The sequence below is a fragment of the Miniopterus natalensis genome, chromosome 7 (assembly GCF_054644295.1).
Source record: "Miniopterus natalensis isolate mMinNat1 chromosome 7, mMinNat1.hap1, whole genome shotgun sequence".
Classification (NCBI taxonomy): domain Eukaryota; kingdom Metazoa; phylum Chordata; class Mammalia; order Chiroptera; family Miniopteridae; genus Miniopterus; species Miniopterus natalensis.
Window position 1 is genome coordinate 83,088,955 of NC_142087.1, and position 20,860 is coordinate 83,109,814.

Consider the following 20,860-nt stretch of genomic DNA (forward strand, 5'->3'; position numbering starts at 1 on the left):
CTCTCGCGGCCCCGGGCCCGCCGCCCCCTCCCCGGGCGCCGGCCGGGCGGCCGCGGCGGCGGCTGATGGGCGCGCGGGCCGCTCGCGGGCCGCGACGCAGCGCGGTGAGCAGGGACGGAACACACAGACGGACGAGGAGCCGACTCCAATGGCGGCGTCGGCAGCGGCGACGGCGGGGACGAGGCTGCGCGACGTCAACGCGCGCGGGGCAGGCCGGGAGTGCGGACCAGCCGCCACGCGCCGCGCCTGCGCACCGAAGCCCGACGGGACGGATTTCGCGCCGCGGTCCCAGCCTCGCGCGCCATGGGCGGGGCCGGGGGCGGGGCGAGCCCGGGAAGTCCCTTGGGCAGCCGCAGCGTGATGCCGCTCCTCCGAGGTGCGCGCTGCGCAGGTCATGGACCCGACGGCACCCCTGGGCTTATCCCCGAGACGTGAAGAAGCGGAGCCAGGGAGAGCGGTCACCAACTTAAAGCCACTTCCACGGGCTGGAGTCCAATATACCCTGCAGCTCGCTCCGAACGCTCCAACATCCCTCGGAAGGGTGCCCAAGGGTGTGAGCTCTGGGCCCTCCGGTGGGTGTTAGCCCTGGACTTCCTGAGTTTTGTTTGTACCCTTGCCTTCTGGGTCACCTGTCCCCGGAAGCCCGGGGCTCCAGCGTCCCTGGAGGTGCTGCTTTCAGAGCTCCCCAGTTTATGGCCAGTTTGCTTGTTAGGCTCTTGACCTGGGATTTGGCTCCAGGGGAGGATCGTTGTGGCCCCAGGTGCCTGGTGTTCCTTGGCTCTCTGCCTCCATTGTCACATGGCCTTTTCCTTTTATTGGATTTGGGGTCACCCTAATCCAGCATGACCTCATTTTAGCTTCATTCTATCTGCAAAGACCCTCTTTTCAAATAAGGTCCCATTCACAGATACATAATTTTGGAGGACACTTTTTAGCCCAGTACAAGGATCACAGGCAATGTCAAATAGAAAATTTGGAGAGCATCCAGGGACTGAGCTGGGTACCACACACAATGTGGAAGGAGTGGCCCAGAAAATGAGAGGACTGAAGAGGCACAATCACACAGGCTGCTCTCCAGGGAAGGGCAGGCAGGATCTGATAGCCACCCCCAGGCCAGCAGGATCTGATAGCCACCCAAAGCAGGGGAGCATGGATCCCAGCCAATAGGGAACTTAGGGGCCCCAAAGCAACTTGAATGTAGGGACTGTGCATGGGCCCATGAAGGGGTGGGAGAACCTGCCCCAGTCTTGCCCCAGGACAAGATCTGGACCCTGCAGGCTGGGAATAGAGCAGCTCCTGGCACAGGGAGAGGGTGTGGGGGCCTCAGATGACCCTGACCAGCTCAGGGTTTGGAAGACCATAAGGGCAAGGGTGGCTCAGCTGCCGGGTCTGTGCTGGGACCAACAGGTTCTCCCCACTGCTTCTTCCCCTTCCACCTGACTCCTACTCATCCTTTGGCCTCAGGGAGGAGCCAAGTCCATGCAGGCACATGGCACAGAGGTTTCCTGCTCTGCATCTCAAACAACAGAGCCCACCCCATCCTGGGCCCTAAGCCCTTAGACTGGTGCCCCTCCTCACCACATCCCTGCTGTACCCAACTGGAATGGAATTTTTCTAAACATTGCCAGCATTAAAGACGTTTGATGTTCTATTTAATCTCAAGGCATACAGATGTGTAGTTAGTTAAAAACCTCACCTTTGAACTCAAAGGTGGGCGGCAGAAGGCACCACCCCCATCCCCAGTCCCCCTTCTGAGGGAGCTGGGGTTCTCCATGCCCTCCTCCCCAACTGCACATATAAGCATGGGCCTGTCTGTTCCCCGCCCCACTGTCTGGCCAGCACGTGGTTCTAAGTCTCACTGAACACCTCAATGCCCATTCCCCATTCCCCGTGTCCTTTACAAGGTCATTCACAGGCTATTCAGGTTCCAGCCTCACTGCATTGTGTGTCCTGGCCCTGATGAATGTGCACACCTCTGTGAGGACACTTGGTGGGAGGTTCCTGCAGGTGGGGTCGCTGAGTCAAAGAGCACTAACATTGGCCACCTATGTAACGTTAGATCTGGCAGATTGCCACCAAAAGAGGCTGTGCCTGCTAGTCAGCACAGAGACCTTTCTCTGAGCTGGGGTGGGGCTTTAAGGCTGGTGTTTCTGAGTTGAGGTGACTACCCAGCTGGAGCAATGCCCCCCCGCCAGGTGTCACAGGACACAGCTCACCCAACAGCTGGCCTCTGGGGGCCTGCAAATGAAGACACCCATCCACCCGATGGTGATAGATGAAGACGTCTATTTGGCATCTGCCACTCCTGGTCACCTCCTCAGCTAAACTCTGACTCGAGCCTAGTCAGAAGCCTCCTTCCAGAAGCCCCTCCCCTGGGCTTTCTGAGGAGCTGCTTTGTCCCCAACAAATCCTACTCATGTCTCAGGGCTCCTCTGCTCCTCCTCTGGAGAAACTCTGACTTGCTTCCTGTGATTCCTAGCACTTTACAGTTGTGAAACTTCCTCTCTTTAAATATCTCATTGGATCATTCATCCCGTGTTAACAGCACCTGCCACATGCCCTGTGCATGAGTGTGGGGTGTGGGGCGTGAGCCAGCCCCTGCCCTGTGGAACTCCCCCATGGGGGAGCGCTTACACAGCCTGCAGAAGGGTCCAGCTGATCAGCATTCATCGAGCACCTACTGTGTGCGGGGAGCCCAGCAGGCACAGGGACAGGATGAACCAGCTGCTGCTGTCCTGTGACCCAGCGGGGAGAAAGGCAGGGGTAAACAAGTCACCTTGGATCACAGCTGAGATGGAGCCAGGAAGTGCGCTGCCCTGGCCTCAGGAAGGAAGGGCAGACGCTCACCAGCTAGGACTCAGAGCCGGGGCACAGAGGTGGCTGCTCACCCACTGGAAGGGCAGCTCCCCTAGGCCCAGGCCATGCCTGTGTCCCCTGCTGAGTGTGGTTCTAGGAAGACAACTCAGCATGTGGGAGGCCCATGATCTAATAGGTAGAGAGCAAACTACTGAGTTAGAGCAGTTCTGGGTTCTGGGAGCAGCTGAGTCTCCCACAAGTTAAAGAGCTTGCCCGGGCCACGCAGATTATCTATGGCCAGCTGGAGGACTTTAACCAGCTCCTGGTGCCCAGCACCCTGCCCCTCCTGAGGGCTTCCCCGAGGGGCCGGTCCATGGCCGTCACTTCCCTCCCTGCTTGTCCAGCAGCTGGACCTGCACTGTCCTGACTCCACTTTGACAAGGGTACCTTCCTCCTCAGCACGAACTGTCTTCTATCTTGGGTGTGAGAGCAGGATGCGGACATGCCTGCCGGGTGGCCCATGCGGCAGTCAGAATAGGATTGCTTGGCAGCCACATCCCAGTTCAGGTGGTGCCAACCTTGGCAATGAGAGGAACCTTGGCACCTGCTGAAAAAGTGCCCTGTGCTTTTCTGGCGAGGAGAGGTGCCTCACCTGGCAACCAGGAGGGTGGCCCCAGCCCAGGAGGACCCAGCAGGGCTGCAGCATGGTACATGGTCCTGTTCCCCTCCTCTGCCATCTCTCTCCAGCCCTGTCCTAGAATTTACTATTTGCTACTTAATGTCATGGTAACCTCGAGCAGCTGTGCTCACAGGGGAGCACAGACCCTCATGGACATCATAAGCCCACCACTGTGACTCTTCACCCCTTCGTGTTCACGCCCAGGGATGGCAGTAGTCACTGACAGAGGAGTGGGCAGCTGAGAATGGGTCCTGGGAATTGGTACAGGGAGGCTCCAAGGCCCCAATTCATGTTCCATTGTCCCATCAGATGTCACTTTACAAAACACAAATGCAAAGACAAAAGAATGTCAAGATGGGGACCACAGAGCATTCAGCCCCAAGCGTTCAACCCCTAGGCAGGGAGCTGCAAAGTCTGTGTGTGTGTGTATGCCCCACCTTCCCCAGCCCCTTCACCCCATGCCTGCTCTTGCTGCATCCAAAGCCCGAAGCCTTCTCCTGGGCCCCTAATGGGCTCACCTGGTGCCCTGTGATCCCTTGGAGTCCTTGCTCTGCACCACAGGTGGGGGTGCTCCTGGGCCACACCTTTTGCCAGGATTTCCAGGCAAAGGGTAGCTTTGGGCCTCTGATAGGAGAGGGCTTGGGGATCTTGCTAGAACTCTGGCAACATCAAGGCTAAGCCAGTGGTGCAGCCAGGACAGTGATGGTGATGGGATCTCATGGAAAGTGAGGTGGCAGTCCCCCCCACCCCCACCCCCACCTGCCGGCAGTGAGGCACAACTGTGGCTAGTATATAGGAGGGCAGGCCCCAGGCTTTGGTCTGTGTGGGCTCAGGAAGGTCAGAGGTGAGTTGAGGGTGGATGGGGCAGGCCAGTGGGGCTTGGGGAGCTCCAGGCCCAGGTTAGGAACTCCCTCCTCCCAGCTCCACCCTGCCAGCAGGGCCCTGAGAACCCCACCCACCATTAGCAATGGCCCTTCACAGCCTGATTCCTCTTTTTATTCTTAATCAAGTACTTTTTTAAGAGGTTGATGCACTGAGGTCAAGCATGAGCTGAGCAGATGGGGCAATGAGAAAAAGGGGTGACGGGGTTCGGGGCCTGAGCAGGCCAATGAGCTGAGGGAAGAGGTGACCTCTGGGGAGGGGCTATGGGGGCAAGGGCCCTGCACCCCATCCAGTCTTCCTCTCCATCCTTCCCACACCAGGGCCTTTGTGACCTTGGGATCCCACCCTGCCCACCTTGGGAGCCCTGGCTTCCCTGAAGTTACATTCTTTCTCCCATGTTCTCTACCTGTTGGGTTTGAGGGCATGAGGGCCCCTGGGCTTGGGCTGGTTGGCGGAGACCATGTGGCTGTGACCAAGTTTGAGGGAAGTCATTCCAGGGACGGGGACACGCGATGTGGCCAGCAGCTCTGACCTGGGCCTGGAGCAAGTGGCGTCCCAAACCCCAGGCCCCCTCCAGACCAGGAGCCAGGATTCTAATTCAAATGGGAAAACGGACCTTGAGATGTGCCTGGTCACAAAGACCCTCCCTGAGGCCTAGGGAGGTGAAAGAGGAGGTGCCAGCCCCTCCCCAAGCCTCTAAACTCTTGGGAAGGGTGGGACTCCATTTGCTTCCCTCTTCACACCCTGAGGACCTGAGAGGCCTGGATCTGCCTGGATCTGCTGAGGCCCTCCTGCACCCCACTGGACACAGGGATATCTCAAGCCCCCTTTGGCTCCAGGGTTCAGAGCAGGAAGGCATCTAGGTAAATGGCTCCAGGCCCAGCCCTTCACTAGACACCCCTGTGACCCCTTCTTCTGGGACAGCACTAATTGCATAGCTCCGATCACCTGGAACCTTCTGCTTCCAGAGGCTGCCCCTGGCACCAGGCCCAGGAAGTCTGAGCTCACCAACAGCATCACCAACTCCTCCTCTCCTCCCCCCTCCCTGAGGTCCTAAAGCCAGTGCCAGCCCTCAGCTGTCTTGGGAGGGGTCTTTGTGCTCTGGACCCTTCCCCTTGTCCTGGAGACACTGCCTGCTCCCATGGAGTGAAAGGAGATCTTTGGCCCCCACAGAGGCCCCCACTGCCCCAGCCCCTGCCCTGCAGCCTCATGACACACCCCCACCCCAGAGAGCATGTGATGCTGGCCCCTTCCAGAAAGCATTGGGCCCCAGCAGCCCTCAGGGGCCCCTGGCCCCTCCCTTACCTGGGGCATCTGGGGGGCAGGACAGTGCCTTCCCTCATCTCGCAGCTGTTTGATGCAAAGGCCACAACTAACAGGAGGCCGGGCCTGGGTCTCAGGACCTCTGAGGCAGCCTGGCTGGGCACATTCCAGGCCTGGCTATCCGGGGGCACTGTTACTATAGCAGAACTGGTCACAGCTGGTATTTCCTCTATGGGGCCTGAGGACAGGGCCAAGTGCTGGTGCTGTGGCCCAGAGCTGAGCCACTGGGCAGCCAGAGGCAGCCAGAGGCAGCCCCACATGGGGGCACTGTGGACCCCGCTCTCTGTGCACGTCCTAGGCCAGGACTCTGGCAGTACCCTGTCCTGGGGAGGCCAGGACCACATGAATGGGCAGGCCCTCGGTCAGCTGTGTCCCCTGGCAGAGGAAGAAGAAGAGGAGGGGCCCGAGGCCACCCCATTCTCAAGGCCCGCCTTTCTGGAGATGGGCTCCAAGGAACTGCGGCTGGCCTCATCCTATGACTGGCTGCTGACTGCCACGTTGCGGCCTGGGCTGCTGGCCGCTGCCGGCTTCTTCCACAGTGGTAAGTCCTGGGGCCTGAGCACCATTCAGGACCTCTGTGCACTGAGGGTCCACCTACTCCAAGGAGCCCATACCCTACAGCAGGGAGGGTCCGAGCCCGATGAAGAAGGGGCAGGGGTCCTGCAGCCCTTCACACTTGTCCCCAGCCCTGGAGTCTCTCCTGGGCATTTGCTTCAGACTGACAAGTGCAGCTGGGGAGGGGCCAGAACAACACAGCACAGCTGGACCCTGGCTGGGGGGGTCAGTGGTGAGACAGTTGGAGCTGGGAGGAGGAATGTTTGTGGGGCCCCGGGAATCCAGACACAGGCTCTCTGGAGGTCTGGTGGTGGGACATGCCTGCAGCCCCCATCTGCAGTACCAGGTGACAATTCTGTTGATAGTGGGGGAGTGAAGCAAAGAGGTCCCTCACCACCCAAAAGAATGTGAGCCTTGCAGCGCCCCTTTTACCTGTCACTGGGAATCCATCCTGGGGAGGTGGCACCTGGGTAGAGTTATGGGCGTATATACTCCTGTCTCCCGAAGCTCCAAGGTGACAGGGTGTTCTGGGGCCAGGGGTTTGCCCCACCCCCACCCCCTGCCTCTGTGAGCAATGTGCCACATTCCTTTCACGAATGTTCTTGTCCATCCTGGTAAGTGCCCAGATGCTGTTATCCCATTTCTCCTTTGAGAAAATTGGGGTGCATGTGAGATCTGGGAAGAATATGGGGCAGGGGTGGCAGACCCAGTTGTGGCCTCAGAGAGCTCCCACCCTATAAGAAAAGGCTACCTGAGAACCCCTGTCCCCAGCCTGGGAGACACACCTGGCCCAGTGAGAGCAGGGGTGCAGGGAGGGCCAGCATCTCTGCTCCCCCCAGGTCAACAGGACCAGGTGAGGTGCTTCTGCTACAGGGGTCTGCAGAGCTGGGAGCAAGGGGATGACCCCTGGACTGAGCACGCTAAGTGGTTCCCCAGGTAAGGGCCCTGCGGGAAGCTCCTGGGTCTGCAGTCATGGGGGTGTTGAGGTGGGGCTGGGGGCCCTCTGGGATGGCACTTTTGCTGTTTCTTCCTTGATGCTCAACAGAGGCTGCTTCCCAAACAGCCTTCTCAGCAAGTGCCCACCACTCAGGGACCCTGCCCTCCCCCCCTCATAGGACACTGTGGGGGGAACAGGAGCAAAAGGCAGGACCCCGGCCCCAGGGCGTTTACAGCTTGAACCTGATAGTGAGGGGGGTTTTCTGCCAGCCCAAACCCACCACCCATGGGGCTTCTGAGCTCACTTTCTTCAGGTGTGAATTCCTGCTCTGGACAAAAGGAAGGGACTTTGTCTGCAGCATCCAGGAGTCCTGTTGCCACCTGTTCGTCTCCTGGTTGAGTCCTGCCTTTCCTTAGGGCTGGGAGCAAGTGCTGAGGGTCCCTCCCCAGCACCACATCTCCCTGTACTGAGGACACAGGTGTTCTCTGGCTCTTTTTAGGACCAATGGGAGGAACTGAAAGACACAGCCCCTGCTGCCCCTTCTGGTGAGCCATGGCGTGTGTGTGGCCCATGTCTGCTCTCTTGGTCACCTGCAGACTGCCCTGTGGCTGAGGCTGTTGGGTGTCCCCCTGCTGCTGGACAGCATGGAGAGTGAAGGCTGCTTGACCAGGAGTGAGGGTACTGTCTGGGCTGGCTTCAGGGGGCTGCAAGCGGCACTGTGTGTGTCTAGGGCTACAGGTGTGGCCAGTCCCAGGGCAGGTGATGGGAATGGGGAGAGGAGAGGTGCTGTGTCCCGGGTGGCCTCTGCTGGGGTGGATACCAGCTATAGGCCGAGAGTTGACCCAGCTGCAGTCATGAGCCCACAGAGGAGCCGGCTATGCTGAGCTCGGCTTTCCTGTGTCCAGGCCTTGGGGGCCAAGGCTCCAGGAACTCCAGGATTCAGATCCTGGCTCTTCTGACTGTAGAGCAGGTGACTTTTGCTCTCTGAGCTTCTTGCCCTGAGTTGTCAAGTGCTCACCCCATCTGGGATTAAACGGGGTCCAAGTGTCACTCTAGGAAACAGTGCCTGGCACCTAGTGGGGCTTCGTCTGTGGTGGCTTTGCTCATCAGGTTTATGGCTTTTCCTGGTGGCAGTCTGACTTTGCAACCTGCCACTCGGATGCTGATGGAGTAGCTGTGATGGACACAGAGGCCCCTGTGTTGAGGTGGTCCTGGCAACTGGCCACAGTGACAGGCTGTCTGCCTCTCTCCCATGACCTAAAGCCCCAGGCCCTCCCTGACCTGGGTCCAGCACCCCTGCCTTGAAGATTCCAGGGGCAGCCAGGCATGCTCTGAGTGGAGCTGGTGCCCAGCAGGACTCACTGAGGTCCAAAGAGGCCTCAGGTGGAGGCAGGTGTGGCAAAAGTATCCCTGGGTGGTGCTAACCATTATGTCCCCATCACAGCTTGTGGCTGACCTACTCCAGGAAGAGGACAGGGGCAGGGCAGCAGGGGGCAGAGGTACCTCTGTTCTGTGGACACTGCCTACCTCTCCCTTGTTCTTGTTCTGCCCCTCTAGGGCCCGGCAAGCATGCAGCATGCAGCCACCACATGAGGGGCTGGAGGGGCCCAGCGTCCTGCAGATGAGTGGACTCTGGGGATTCTGACTGTGGTGGGAGGAAAGGTTTTAGGGAGCAGGGGCTGGTCCTGCTGCCTCTCCTGTCAGAACTGGACCTATCTCTGGGCCGGGCCTCACTTTCCCGCACAGTTCTCAGTCTTAGTCTATTCCTAACTGCCTACAGCTTCTGTGCACCTAGGCCCTGAGCTTCCCACACCCAGAAGAGAGACCCATTCAGAGGGTGCCAGGGAGCCAGGTGAGGGTAGGACCCACCTGGGGAGGGGCCAGCTCTTCTGCATCCTGGGGTGACCCCAGCCCACCTCCCACATCAGCCCAGTACAGAGGGTGGAGGTCACAGTGTGGGGAGGTGTCTCAGGCCCAGCCCCCCTTGGAGGAACCACAGGGAGCCCAGGCCCATACCCATAGCCTGTAGGTTCTTGAGCCCCCAGGAGCCCAGGACATGGAGGAGCAGCTGCAGCGACTGTGGGAGGAACGGACTTGCAAGGTGTGCCTAAACTGCACTGTGTCCATTGTCTTTGTGCCCTGCGGCCACCTGGTCTGTGCTGAGTGCACACCCAACCTGCAGCTGTGCCCCATCTGCAGGGCCCCCATCGCAGCTGTGTATGCACCTGCCTGTCCTAAGTCAGGTGAGCACATCTGCCTGTCCTGGGCCACATGAGCATACCTTTCTGTGCTGGGCAGTGACCCCAAGCATGCCCTGACACTGCAACCCTGACACCGGGGTTGGCAGGCATTGAGACCAGGGCGGGAGGCAGCACTTCCTTTACCCCCAGCCCTGGCAAATGCCCTAATGGAGCCCTTACCTCCCTCAACGCTTAGATTCTTGCTCTGACCCTTCTCCACACAGCACCCTGGGTGGGGAGGCACTGCCTCCTGCTTGGGCACATTAAACCACATCTGCTGGGCACGTCTCTGCCTTGATTGTCCTTTCCTAGGACCCTGGACGGGACCTTAAACTGGGCTCCCAGGCTGGTGGAAATGTACCATGGGGTGTGGATGTGTGAACCTTGGATTATCATAGATGGGTGGGGCAGGGATAGGGACAGGAACCTGGCCTTCTCAAGGTCCTCAAGGGTCTGTGTGCCCCAAGATCTCCCCAGGGGTACAAGCCAACTGGGAGCTCCTAACTCACCCCTCTTCCCCCCCGGGTGCCGAGTGTGGCCGCCATGTGGGCGCCTTGCCTGGCTCAGCCGGTCGCTTGGACCAGGCAGTGGGCCTGCCGAGGACAGCTGAGCTGGTCCAGCACCACTCGCCTGATTCCTGGCCCAGGGTGGAAGATGGCTTGGTGTGGGGAGTGGGGAGGTTTTACCTAAGTTTGGATGCTTTTGAAGATTCACAATAAAGTGATAGGCTTTTCCCAATGGTGTTCAGCAGCCTGTGTTCCTGAACTGAACCATGGGCCCCCTCCCCACCACCCTGCCCCCTCCCCATCTCTGCTCACCAGCAGGGCAGCACCCACCCTTCTACCCTTCTCCAAGCCATTTCCTCAAATGCCTCCTCATAAGGCAGCCCATTCCCCTCCCCCTTTCCCTGTTCTTATCTTTTCAGCATTTTTAAGGACCTCTACAATCTACTTGCCTAAGGCCACTTCTGAGACAAACTTGTAATTATTCACTAACTCCTGTTTCTTAGGGAAAGTGGTTTATTACCTACTGGGTATCTTGGGGACACTGTAGGACTATTGCCTAAGGTCTTTTTTGTGAACAGTTCCAGGGCCTACCACAAGGCAGTGCCTGGCCCTGCAGGGGGAAGGGCCATTGCTCCCGGACAAACCCAACCCTCACCCAACAGCTGCAGCACCTGGTGAGAGCTCCGGCCAGTGTACACTGTTTAATCAGGAGCACCCTTCGTGGGGGGCCCGTGGGCTCACGCTGACCTTCAAGATGGGGTCACATTTTCCATCTGGAAGTCCCTGAGGCCAGCTCTTTGCCCCACCTCCGTGGGCAGCCTACAGGGTCCAGCAGCTCCAGTGCAGGGCACCTGAGGAAGGGGCTCCTTGGACAACAGTCCCAGGCCTGTTGTGGAGAGAGGATGTGATTTTCTATCTTTTTTTTCTTTTTAGAAAAAGCACTTATAAACTTTTGGAGTTGCAGTCATCCTGGCCTGGGGCTAGCTTGCTGCCCCGGCTGGTATCTAATTGCTTGACCCTGGGGCAGGTGCTCTGGCCACCTGCAAGGCCCTAGGGGCAGGGAGCCTGGTGAGTCCCACTGTCCAGGGTCCCCTCAACATCTGACATTTGTGGTGAATCAGAGGCTGGAGGCATGAGGAGGGATGCTCTTTCACTTACGCAGGCCTGTGGGGGTAAAGAACCCTTGAGGAGCTGCTTCTGGCTAGGAAGGAAGGCTCAGGGGGTCAGAGGTCATTGGTCATCAGAGCTGCTGTGCTCTCTTCCCCTGGAAAGCTCAAATGCAAATGGGACAAAATCCAGAAGGGGAGGGCTTCCTGGGCTTTGACAAAGGAGTAGAAGGCAACGTTGGAAGGCCCAGCCCAGGTCTGGGGTTAACACCTGGGCAGGTCAGGCTCATCTGCAGACATCTCTGTGTTTGGGGGTAGGGGCTGGGCATGGAAGGAGGGGCTCACTCTGGGTGAAATTCCCCTGCAGACTGTAATTTCAGAGCCCCATGTGCCCCCCATCACTGACTCTCACATGTGCCCTACCCTGGCTCAGGGGCCTGGGTGAGGCATCTCTGTGTCGCGGAAGCTGGATGCCTGTTACCTCTGATGGCCTTGGGTCAAGGTGCACCCTTCACTCATAGAGTAGAAAGGCTGGGGGATTGCCAGGAGGGTCAGTGTCCCCAGGGGATGGCCGCAGGTGTGGCGCTGAAGGGTAGGCTTGCCCCTGAGGACATGGGTAGAATGAAGAAAGTGCAGCTTGACCAAGAACAGAACCACTAGCCACCAAATCTCAGGATGACCCCAAATTTCAGGATGACACAGCAGGCAGGGCTGGCGGCAAGGGCTACTTCAAGGAAGGTGAGGCAGGTACCCAGCAACCCACCCCCCAGCCTGGGTGTGCAGGGTGGGAACACTGCTCGTTGTGGAGGAAGAAGTCTGTTCCTCCAAAAATAGGAAACAAACACTCCAAACTTCCTGCCACAGTGAGACATCACCCTCTGGTAGGTGGCCTCTTGGTACCCCACCCTGACCCCTGGCATGAAACCAGCTTAGACCCAAATTCCCACGGACTTCACTGGGCATGGAGCTCCGGGGGTGGGGGGCAAGCCCCAGACCCTCTGCAGCCCCATCCCTGGTCTGGAGACGCACAGAGCATATCTCAGGAAAGTGGGGATGGATAGATGATGAAAGATGGACAGACAGACGATGCCTGGTGAGGCTGCCCCAGGACAGGAGCCTCAGGGCTGTGTAAGCTGACTGGCAGCCATACTTACAAGTACACTTGCCTGAACAAGAGGTTGGAGGGTTTTCAGTGACACGGTAGAGAAAATGGACCAAATCCACCAATGAAATCAACTGAAAGAAATCAAGACCCAAATAAAACAAGACCCAGACGATGAAAAAAATGGCAGAATGGAGGACACACCCAACCCTAAATGCACAGTGATGGCAAGGATGGGGGTGAGCGGAGGGGTCCTAGGGAGGGCGACACCACCCCAGGCAGCTCAGACCTGGAGACAGAGCTCTCTCTGAACCATGAATAGTGCAAGCGACTTCAGGTGAAGTGTTTCAACGGGCACTGACATGCTCAGCGGGGAATGTGGCCAGAGAGCCTGATCCTCAGAGCCGGGGGGTTGGGGACTGCAGGCTCTCCCAATCACCGTTCATAGTCACAAACATCCCGCCCCCGCCCCCCCTCCTTTGAAGCTGTCTGCACAGTTACCAGGTGGCAGGGGCTTTCCAGGCAAAACTAATCTATTCCTGAACCCCAGGGCTGGCTCCTATCCTAGTATATGTTAATGCGACCAACACATGAAGCTTTTTGTCTCTCCCAGCCAGCTTTGGCCTGCGAGATGGTGGGGTGCTCACACAGCACCAAGGCAGCTAGGAGCTGGTCCCAGAGTGAGCCAGGTCTCTAAGCCACAGGATGGACAAGTGGACTACCCACCGCACAGCCACCTAACTCCTGGGACAGGGGTTCTGAATTCTGATCCCAGCCCCAGGGAAGGGTCTGCCCATGGGAGCCAGGGCCCCTGGTACACCCAGCCTCCACCCACCCTGGCTCTGTTTTTCTCTACAGGGCCTTCCCATGAGACCATGTCAGAGCCCAGACGGTTGGTGCCTATGAGGGCAGCTGAGTGTTGATGTTGCAACTCAGAGGCAAGTAGAAGGGCTCACAGTGCAGGGACAGTGAACACGAGGCTCAGATAGGTCCAGGCCAGCCCTGAGGTCCCGGGGGATGCCCAGCTAGCAGGGTCCTGTTCTCAGCTGCCAGGAGGGAGAGTGGCCTGTCCCCCCATAGTCTGAGGGCTCAGCCCTCCACCTGCAGCAGCTGTGGGGGCCGTGGGGGGCCAGCCCTGCAGAACAGGAGCCCTCAAACCTGCAGGTCTCGAAGTGAGCTGACCTCTGGTGGCCACAGCCTGGCACTTCTCCCTCACCTCTTCTCAAGTGGCTGGACCATCCCCCTCTCTGCTCAGACAGGACCCTCGCCCGCCCGCCCCCCCCCCCCCCGGCCATGGAGACCCATCTAAGAGAGGAGGGCAGGAGAACTCAGAGATGCCACCTCTGTGGCCAACCCTCTGCTCCCCTCTCCCTCCCCCACTGCCAGGCCAGGCTGGGTCTCTGAAAGGCTTCTGTGGGAGCCCTTGGGTGGCACACTTACAGCTGTCTTCGTCCTCAGTGAAAATGCTGACCACGTAGCATGCACAGGCAAAGCCCACCAGCTGAAGGACATGGAGAGGCCAGGCGCGGACACTGGGCAAGCTGCAGGAGTGTCACTTCGGGACGTGGGCCGGCTGAGCTCTGAAGTTCCAGATGGTGTCTGACTTCCCTAGCAGGGCTGGCTCAGTCCCTGTGGGTGAGGGGCAAAGTATGGGTGAGGGCCTCCAGGGGTGAGGGCTGGCCACTGAATAAGAGAGCCGGGAAGATGACCAAGTCCCTGCTTAACAGACGGGTGAGATGCATAGAGAGGCCCTTGGAGACATGTGACCTCAGCCTGGATGGCCCCCCAGGCTGAGGCCCACCCCGGAGTTACAGCCAGGCCACTTCCCTAGGTGCCTTACACAGCCATTCACTGGGTTTCCCCTCCTTGGGGAATGGGTCGTCTCCAGGCAGTTCTAGTTGACAAGCTGTGAGCCAGCCAAGCTCCATGGTTTGGATGACAGTGCAGGAGAGACAGACCCAGGCAATTCTGGGCAGAGTGGATGGGGCCAGCTGCTGCCCTGAGGGATTCCGGGGCTTGGCCTGGCAGGGGCCCTCACTGGAGGGTGCTCAGACTTCAGGGGAAAAGGGCAGGCCCTCATTATCTCACTCCCCCCTGTACCCTTGAGTAGCAGGCAACCAGGAAGAAAAGGCTTCAGCTGAGATGGTGCGAGGCCAGGGCTGCCCATGGCCCGAGCCCTCCACACTCACGTGGCCCAGGTAACACTACCCACAGGATGAGTTACTCTGGAGTGTGGTGTTCACCGCCATCAGGGCTGACAGAGGTGCTGGAAAAGCTGAGCTCATGCCCCTGCTCTGGAGGCCCCCACTTTCCCAGGGGACAGCCCATGGGCCTTCTGCACGGTCACTCGGAGGCCTGTCTCCTCAGTACTGACGAGCAACTTGAGCAGCTTGCCCACACGCCGTGGGCCAGGTAGAAGGAGCAAGCCGGGTAGCTGGCCGTGGTGCTGAAAAGCTTCCTGCGTCCCTGCTCTTCCTGGGGTGGGGGTTCTGGGAGAGGAGGCGCCATCTGCTACAACTCTACCTTCCCACAGCCCCTTGGGGTCCATCCTCTGGACTCCTGCCCCAGATCCTCCACAAAGCTCTCCAGACGCCTGCAGGACCTGCAGTCTCAGATCCCCCAGCACCGGGTGCTCTGGCCCCTCTGACTGTTTCTTCCTGAAGGACTGCATGAGGCCATCCAAGGGTCAACTTCTCCTGGACCCTCCAAAGCAAACAGCAGAGGGCTGGCTCCTACCAAGGCAAAGTATGTACCCCCAAGCCCTGCAGACCCTCCTGCCAACCCAGGCCCCTTACATTAAGTCAACTCTCTTTGCTGGGGTTGCAGATAAAATACAGAATGACCAGTTAAACCTAAATTTCAGATACATAATGAATGTGTGTGTGCTAGTGTAAGTATATCCTAAACATGGCCCAGAACACTCACTAAAACTTACTTGTTTCTCTGAAATTCAAATTTAACTGAGCAACCTGTATTTTTATTTGTAATCTGCAACCCTACTCTCAGCACCACAGGATCAGAAAGCAGCTAGCAGGTGTGGGCCAGGCTGGGTCCCTGCCTCCCTTCCCAGGCCCTTGCTGAGTGGCTGGTGAGGAAATGGTCCCTTTGGCTGGCCAGGGTGGAGCACTCAGGCTCCTTCCCCTGCCCACGCTGCCTCCAGGGCTGGGAGGGGACAGACTTCGGGAGCCCTGGTGTCCCCAGCCCCATAACTTCATCAGGACCTGCAGGTCCTATCCCCTTGTTTCATCCTCATGCTGCCTCTGGGGTCACAGTTGGTCCTGAGCCCATTTTACAGAGCAGGACAACGAGGCTCCAGTGGATCAAGCCATATAGGTGGGGGTGGGGGTGGGGTGAGTCTTTAATCTCTTGGGTAGGGATATGGGCAAGGAAGGGCATCCTGACCTGGTGAAGGACAGTGTGGCCCTCTGAGCAGGAAAGGCCTGTGCCCTTCTACCATAGTTGATGAGTCCCCTTTCCCGCACCCCATACCCCTCCCCCACACTCACCGCCACCAGGATCTGCAAGGTGCTGTGCAGGGCCTCCACATAGCCATGCTCCAGGCAGCAGCCTACACCTGGCACCAGGGCCTGGCCATCAGGGGGCCCCAAGCCTGCCACTGGCTCCTCGTGCTGACAGCCAGGGCCATGCTCACCCCACCAGGAGCGGTGTCTAGAGAAGTTGAAGGTCAAAAGCTTACTGTCTTGAGGGTGATGGGGTGTGACCAGATTAGCACCAGAGACACCACCAACCTCCACCCTGGACTCCACCCTCACTCCACAAGGGATAAGGGCACCAAAGCCCTCCCAGCTGCTCCCCACCTGGCACCTGGAGTCAAACCCCATACCCACTTCTGGCTCTGAAGACTTACCTCTGAGCTTCATGCAGGGATGAAATAAACTGCTATGTGCCAAGTGCCCCAAGTAGCCACTCAGGCATAGGGTGGCTACTTGGGGTGGAGCGCTCAGGCTCCTTCCCCTGCCCACGCTGCCTCCAGGGCTGGGAGGGGACAGACTTCGGGAGCCCTGGTGTCCCCAGCCCCATAACTTCATATGGGGATACTCCTAGCAAAACATGGCTTGGATGTGGTCCCCATCGATCCCCACAGGAGGGACCAAAGGACTTCATCAGCGTTTGAAGGAGCAAAGCAGCCCAGAGGATGCAGGAGGGCAACATGGCCCTGCCTGGCCCAGGCCAAGTCCCCGCAAGGTGGTGTTCCCACCTGTACACTTCTGCCAGGGCTGGTCTCTCCTGGCCTCCAGCCCTGATTCTCCTTTTAGGTGCTGCCCAGGATCTGAGGCCCCTTCCTCTAGGAAGCCTTCCCTGGTGCATCTTTCCCCAGTTGGAGACTACCAGTCCATCAGTATCCACAGCTCCTCATCCATCCATCAAATCACTGGTCTTTTCTCAGACCTTTACTGTCACTGCTATGGGCCAGGCCTTTTCTGGGGCCAGAGACAGAGCCACAAGCAGACCTAGCCCTGCCTCTCTATGTGGCAGACAGGTGACTAAGGCATGTAGTGCCCACAGTGGCCATGCCCTCTCTGTTTGCACAGGTCTCTTGGACTTTACTCACCTTGGAGAGGCCTCCCACCTCCAGGTAGAAGCAGGTAATAAAAACATTCCAGGTGACCCAGAAGGCTGCCCACACAGCATACTAGGGAGAAAGTGTGTGTGTGGGGGGGGTGGGTGGTGAATGAACCTAGATGGAGTACTAGGGAGATGGGGGGGGGGGATAGCTCTTCAGAGGGAGGAGGCCCACCCTGCTTTTGCCCTTGGACTGCCCTTGGAGAAGAGACTCCACCAAAACCTCCGTGGGGGCAGGGACTCTGCTCTCAGGTCTCAGCCATTTGGTGGTGACAGGGCTCCTGCTCCCACGGAGGGGCACCCAAGAGATGGGGCTGCTGGGAGTGGAGGCCTGAGGACGGGTGCCTGCTGTTGTAAAGTCTTACTGGGACACAAAACGTCCCCATATTCACTGTGCTCAGGGCTGCATTTGTGCCCTAGCCAGGACTGTGGCCCACAGTCCCAAAATACCTGCCATGAGGCGCTTTGCAGGAAAAGTTTGCCACAAACCCAGGTCTAGACCAATTATTTTGATCTGCACTTGAAAATACTACACCGATCAAACTCCTGAACATCATACGAGCTAGTCCAGGGCAGGGGGCAGCGTACAGGGACCTGGGCCAAGGCACGCCAGGGACCAGTCCTGGCTCTGTGTCTGTGTCCAGGTCAGGATTCCAGGCTGTGGAAAGGTGTGAGCCTGGGGCTCAGAGAAGGCTGTGTGTGGCTAAAATCCTGGCCTTTACATGTATTCTGGTGGTTTCTGGGACAATATACTCCTGGAGGGCCCCATACTGGTCATCTGGGAGGGGACGAGAACATGGTGGACTCACCACCACAATGTAGCGAGGACGCTACTGGATTGTGCCAAAGAGCCCCAGGATGACCATGACGATGTGGATGAAAGTGGCCAGGATGGACACCCACTGGTAGCACAGGAAGTCAAACACCTGCTGCTTCAGGGCGGTGCCCTAGGGCAGGCAGGTGTGTGAGGAGCAGTGGACTCCTAGGGAGGCCCCGCCCAGCCTCCCCTGCCTAATCACCCCCCTTTGAACACCTGCTGGGGCCCTGGCTCTTCCAACAGAACCCTCCAATGAGTCAAATGGCCTGGAAAACTCTCCATTGGGTGTTCCTTCTGTTTTGAAAGGTCCTCTTTGAACAAGCCCCATACCCCGTCCTTAGTTTCCTCATCTGGTGAATGGAACTCCATCCAGGGCTGCTCTAGCTCACAGATTTGAGGGAACAAACAACAGACACAGGCCAGGAAGCTGGAGCCTGGGAGTGGGCTTCCACATCCACACCCTCAGTCTGCTGCGCTTTCATGTGCTTTGGGGACAGTGGGGGTGGGGCAAGGCTGCTCCTCCACTTTAAGGCCATTCTCGCCCCTCCAGCCCTGTGGACATCAGCCCTGTAGGCACAGCCGACAGAGTACAAATGGGAGGGAATCGGACACCTAAGGAACTTGATGTTTTATCGTAGGGAAACTGACAGACTCTGAGCTCAGCCATGACTCCAGAAAGCATGCATTCATTCATTCATTCATTCATTCATTCATTCATTCATTCATCATGTTTGTGGTACAGGCCTGTCACACGTGCTGGTGTTGAGGAAACAATGGGAGGAAATACAGCTGAGTCCTCCATATCCAGCGAGCATTGGCAGGGGCCCACCGAATCCAGGAAGCACAGCAGTGGAGAAGGGGTGGCATCCCAGCTGGGCCTGTGGCTGCATACAATTTCACTGTGGGCCCACTGTGCGCCCAGCACTCCCTTGGCCCTGGGAGAGCTACAGAGGCCAGTCCCTGACTCAAAGTAATCTCTGGTGTGTAGGGTGGGGGCCTCAGGCTGAGTCCTGGTGCTGGGGGAGGACTCTGAAAGGGGAGCAGAAGGGGGAGTCCCTCTAAGAAGCACTGTGACAGGGGACAGAATCCAGCAGGTTCCCTGGGGTCACTGGGCCTGCTAGGCACAAATGCCCTGACCTGGGCCAGAGCACTCGGCCCTTCCCCAACCTAATCCTCTCTGGTGCTCTGCCTGTGTCCTGGAGCCCTTAGGGGACCCCAACCAGCCCTAGAAACAGCTGTTGTGGGTATGTGCTAGGCACTGTCCGGTTGCTGTGGATGGCTTGGGGGGGGGGGCAGCTATTTCCAGGAGGTCTGTGGGGGTGGGGGGGCAGCTATATCCAGGAGGCCTCGGGCCAGGGGATATTCCAAGCATGTCCTTTTGGGAGGGCTGGGGTCAGCCCTAGGAGACAGCTGGGTGTGGGGAACAAAAGTGGGCCCCTCCCAAGCACACCTTGACCCTCCACTCTGAGCCATTTTCCCTCATGTCACAGCTCATCCTACCCACAGGCCTGCCATGAGGTACTCCAGACGAGTCCCTGAGGCTGGGTGACTGTGGCCAAGAGGTGATAGGCTTGTCCTGGACTGGATGGGATCATGTACATCCCTGATAATGGCTCTTGAAGTTCGAGGGGTGCCCCAGGTCTGCTCCTAGAGAGAGACAGGGCAGCCTGGCCGGGTAGCCAGCACTGCAGAGGCTGTGTGGGGTATCTTTCTGTCTTTTGTGTTTCTAAGCTCGGTGCTGTGGCCACATTGGTGAGCAGGGAGGAACGATGACTGCCTGCTGCCCTCTTGTCACCATGGTGGGACATAGCCTGAGAAACAGCCCGTTACATTCTGCTGGCTTGGAGCAGGCAAAGTTCACACTATTCTTCAGAGAAAAGGCTCTGAGGAGACATGCTTAGGCCTATGTCCCAGAGCTGGGTAACCAGGAAACTCTCATGCTTGTCAAAATGAGAAAAGAAAAGCCACAGGACTCACCCACCCCTTGGCTTTTCCCTCAGATCCCTCCACCCCACACACAGTGACCAGATTTGTGGGTGATGTCAGACCTCCTCCTCCTCTGCCCCCCTCCCGGGCCCAGGACAAAAGGCTTTTCACAGCTCTCTGTTGTATTCATAGTTGGCCTCTGGGGACACAGCTCTGGCCTGGCCCAGGGCTCACCTGGCTGAGACTAAGAGTCTGCCAGAAGCTCCTGGACCAGGGAAATTCTGCAGCCCTCAAGCCAAGATAATCCTAACCCCTAAGCTGCAGCTAAATTTCCAGAGGCCTGCAAGGATGCCCCTCTGTCCAATTCAGAGGTTAAACAGGCAACATTACCTGACCTGATCCCTCTGAGCCTGTGGTCACACCCCTTACCCAGTACATCTGTTTCTCCTGCCCCAATCAGCTCAAACCTGAGGGCATCCCACACACCAAACTCAACATGAAACCAAACCAGTAACAGGACCCCCAAAGCAGCTCTGCTTCCTTCCCTAGTCACCAGCCTGCAGATTTCCCAGGCACTTGGCTCCGGGCTGTTCTTTACCCATCATCTCTTCCTTTCCCTTTCCTGCTTCCTGACCCCAGCTGGAGGAACCTCCTGTGATTCCTGCCCCTGAGGGAGCTTCCCACCTAAGGACAGTGAGCGGCACCACTGCTCTTAGGCTTGCAATAGCTCCCTGCTGCCGGCAGGACAGTCCTTGGACCTGGAAGCCTTTTGCAGGGTGGGGGCTCTCTCCCAGCCTTATCAGCACAAACCCTGCAGAATGCCTACCTCCACCTAAGCTCCCCATCACCGCACCCCTTCAGGCTTCCACAGCTCTGAGTGCCCCGCAGGGAAGCAGCCTCCTCCAGGTGGTACACGCCTGCCCGTGCATCTCAGTTCCGTGCCAGCCTGGCCAGTTAGCCCTGCTCCCAGGCAAAGGACGGCACCAACCTTGCACAGCCATGGGTGCAGGAAGCACTTCTCCTCTGAAGCAGCTCCTCCTCCTCTGGGCCCCTGGGTTCAGGAGGAGGAAACACCCTGTGTCCGAGGGAGAGCACAGCCAGCCTTGCCCCAACAAAGCAGCATTTCCTTTTTAAGACCAGAGACCCAGGGGTCATCAGCATCTCCTCCCCCACCCAGCGGCCCAGGCCTTTGTTAGCCCCCTCCCCAGGCAGCCGGCTCCGGGAATGCCACCGGCCTGGCACCCCGGATCTCCAAGGGCAAAATGGAAACTTGACTGCGGGATGGCCAAATTCACAAAGCTGCATCCAGGGTCCAGCTAAACCCGGGCACAAAAGACGGCCGAGCGCAGCCCTGGGCGCCAGTTCCAACCCTCCGCCCCGCACCCTCGGGCCCCCCCGGAGCTGCGG

General features: G+C 58.4%; 2 protein-coding genes across 2 annotated transcripts; one reads left to right on the forward strand and one right to left on the reverse strand.

Moving 5' to 3' along the window:
• Positions 1–5,938: 5,938 nt before the first annotated feature.
• On the forward strand, positions 5,939–9,447 carry BIRC7 (baculoviral IAP repeat containing 7). The gene is made up of 2 exons (XM_087819330.1): positions 5,939–6,221; positions 9,218–9,447. The coding sequence occupies exons 1-2, from the start codon at positions 5,939–5,941 to the stop codon at positions 9,445–9,447; spliced, it is 513 nt and encodes a 170-aa protein (XP_087675456.1).
• A 2,766-nt stretch (positions 9,448–12,213) lies between these two features.
• On the reverse strand, positions 12,214–18,063 carry LOC107529516 (sodium/potassium transporting ATPase interacting 4). The gene is given in 5 exon segments (XM_087819331.1): positions 12,214–12,260; positions 13,567–13,627; positions 16,700–16,780; positions 17,520–17,657; positions 17,917–18,063. Coding segments are annotated over 5 exon segments (474 nt in total).
• Positions 18,064–20,860: the final 2,797 nt, after the last annotated feature.

What these genes read in the sequence shown, in the direction of transcription:
- BIRC7 (XM_087819330.1), top strand. Translation starts at nt 5,939, where the DNA reads ATGGGGGCACTGTGGACCCCGCTCTCTGTGCACGTCCTAGGCCAGGAC. An exon ending in TGCCGGCTTCTTCCACAGTG is followed by an intron (nt 6,222 to 9,217) that starts GTAAGTCCTGGG and finishes TTGAGCCCCCAG; the next exon opens with GAGCCCAGGACATGGAGGAG.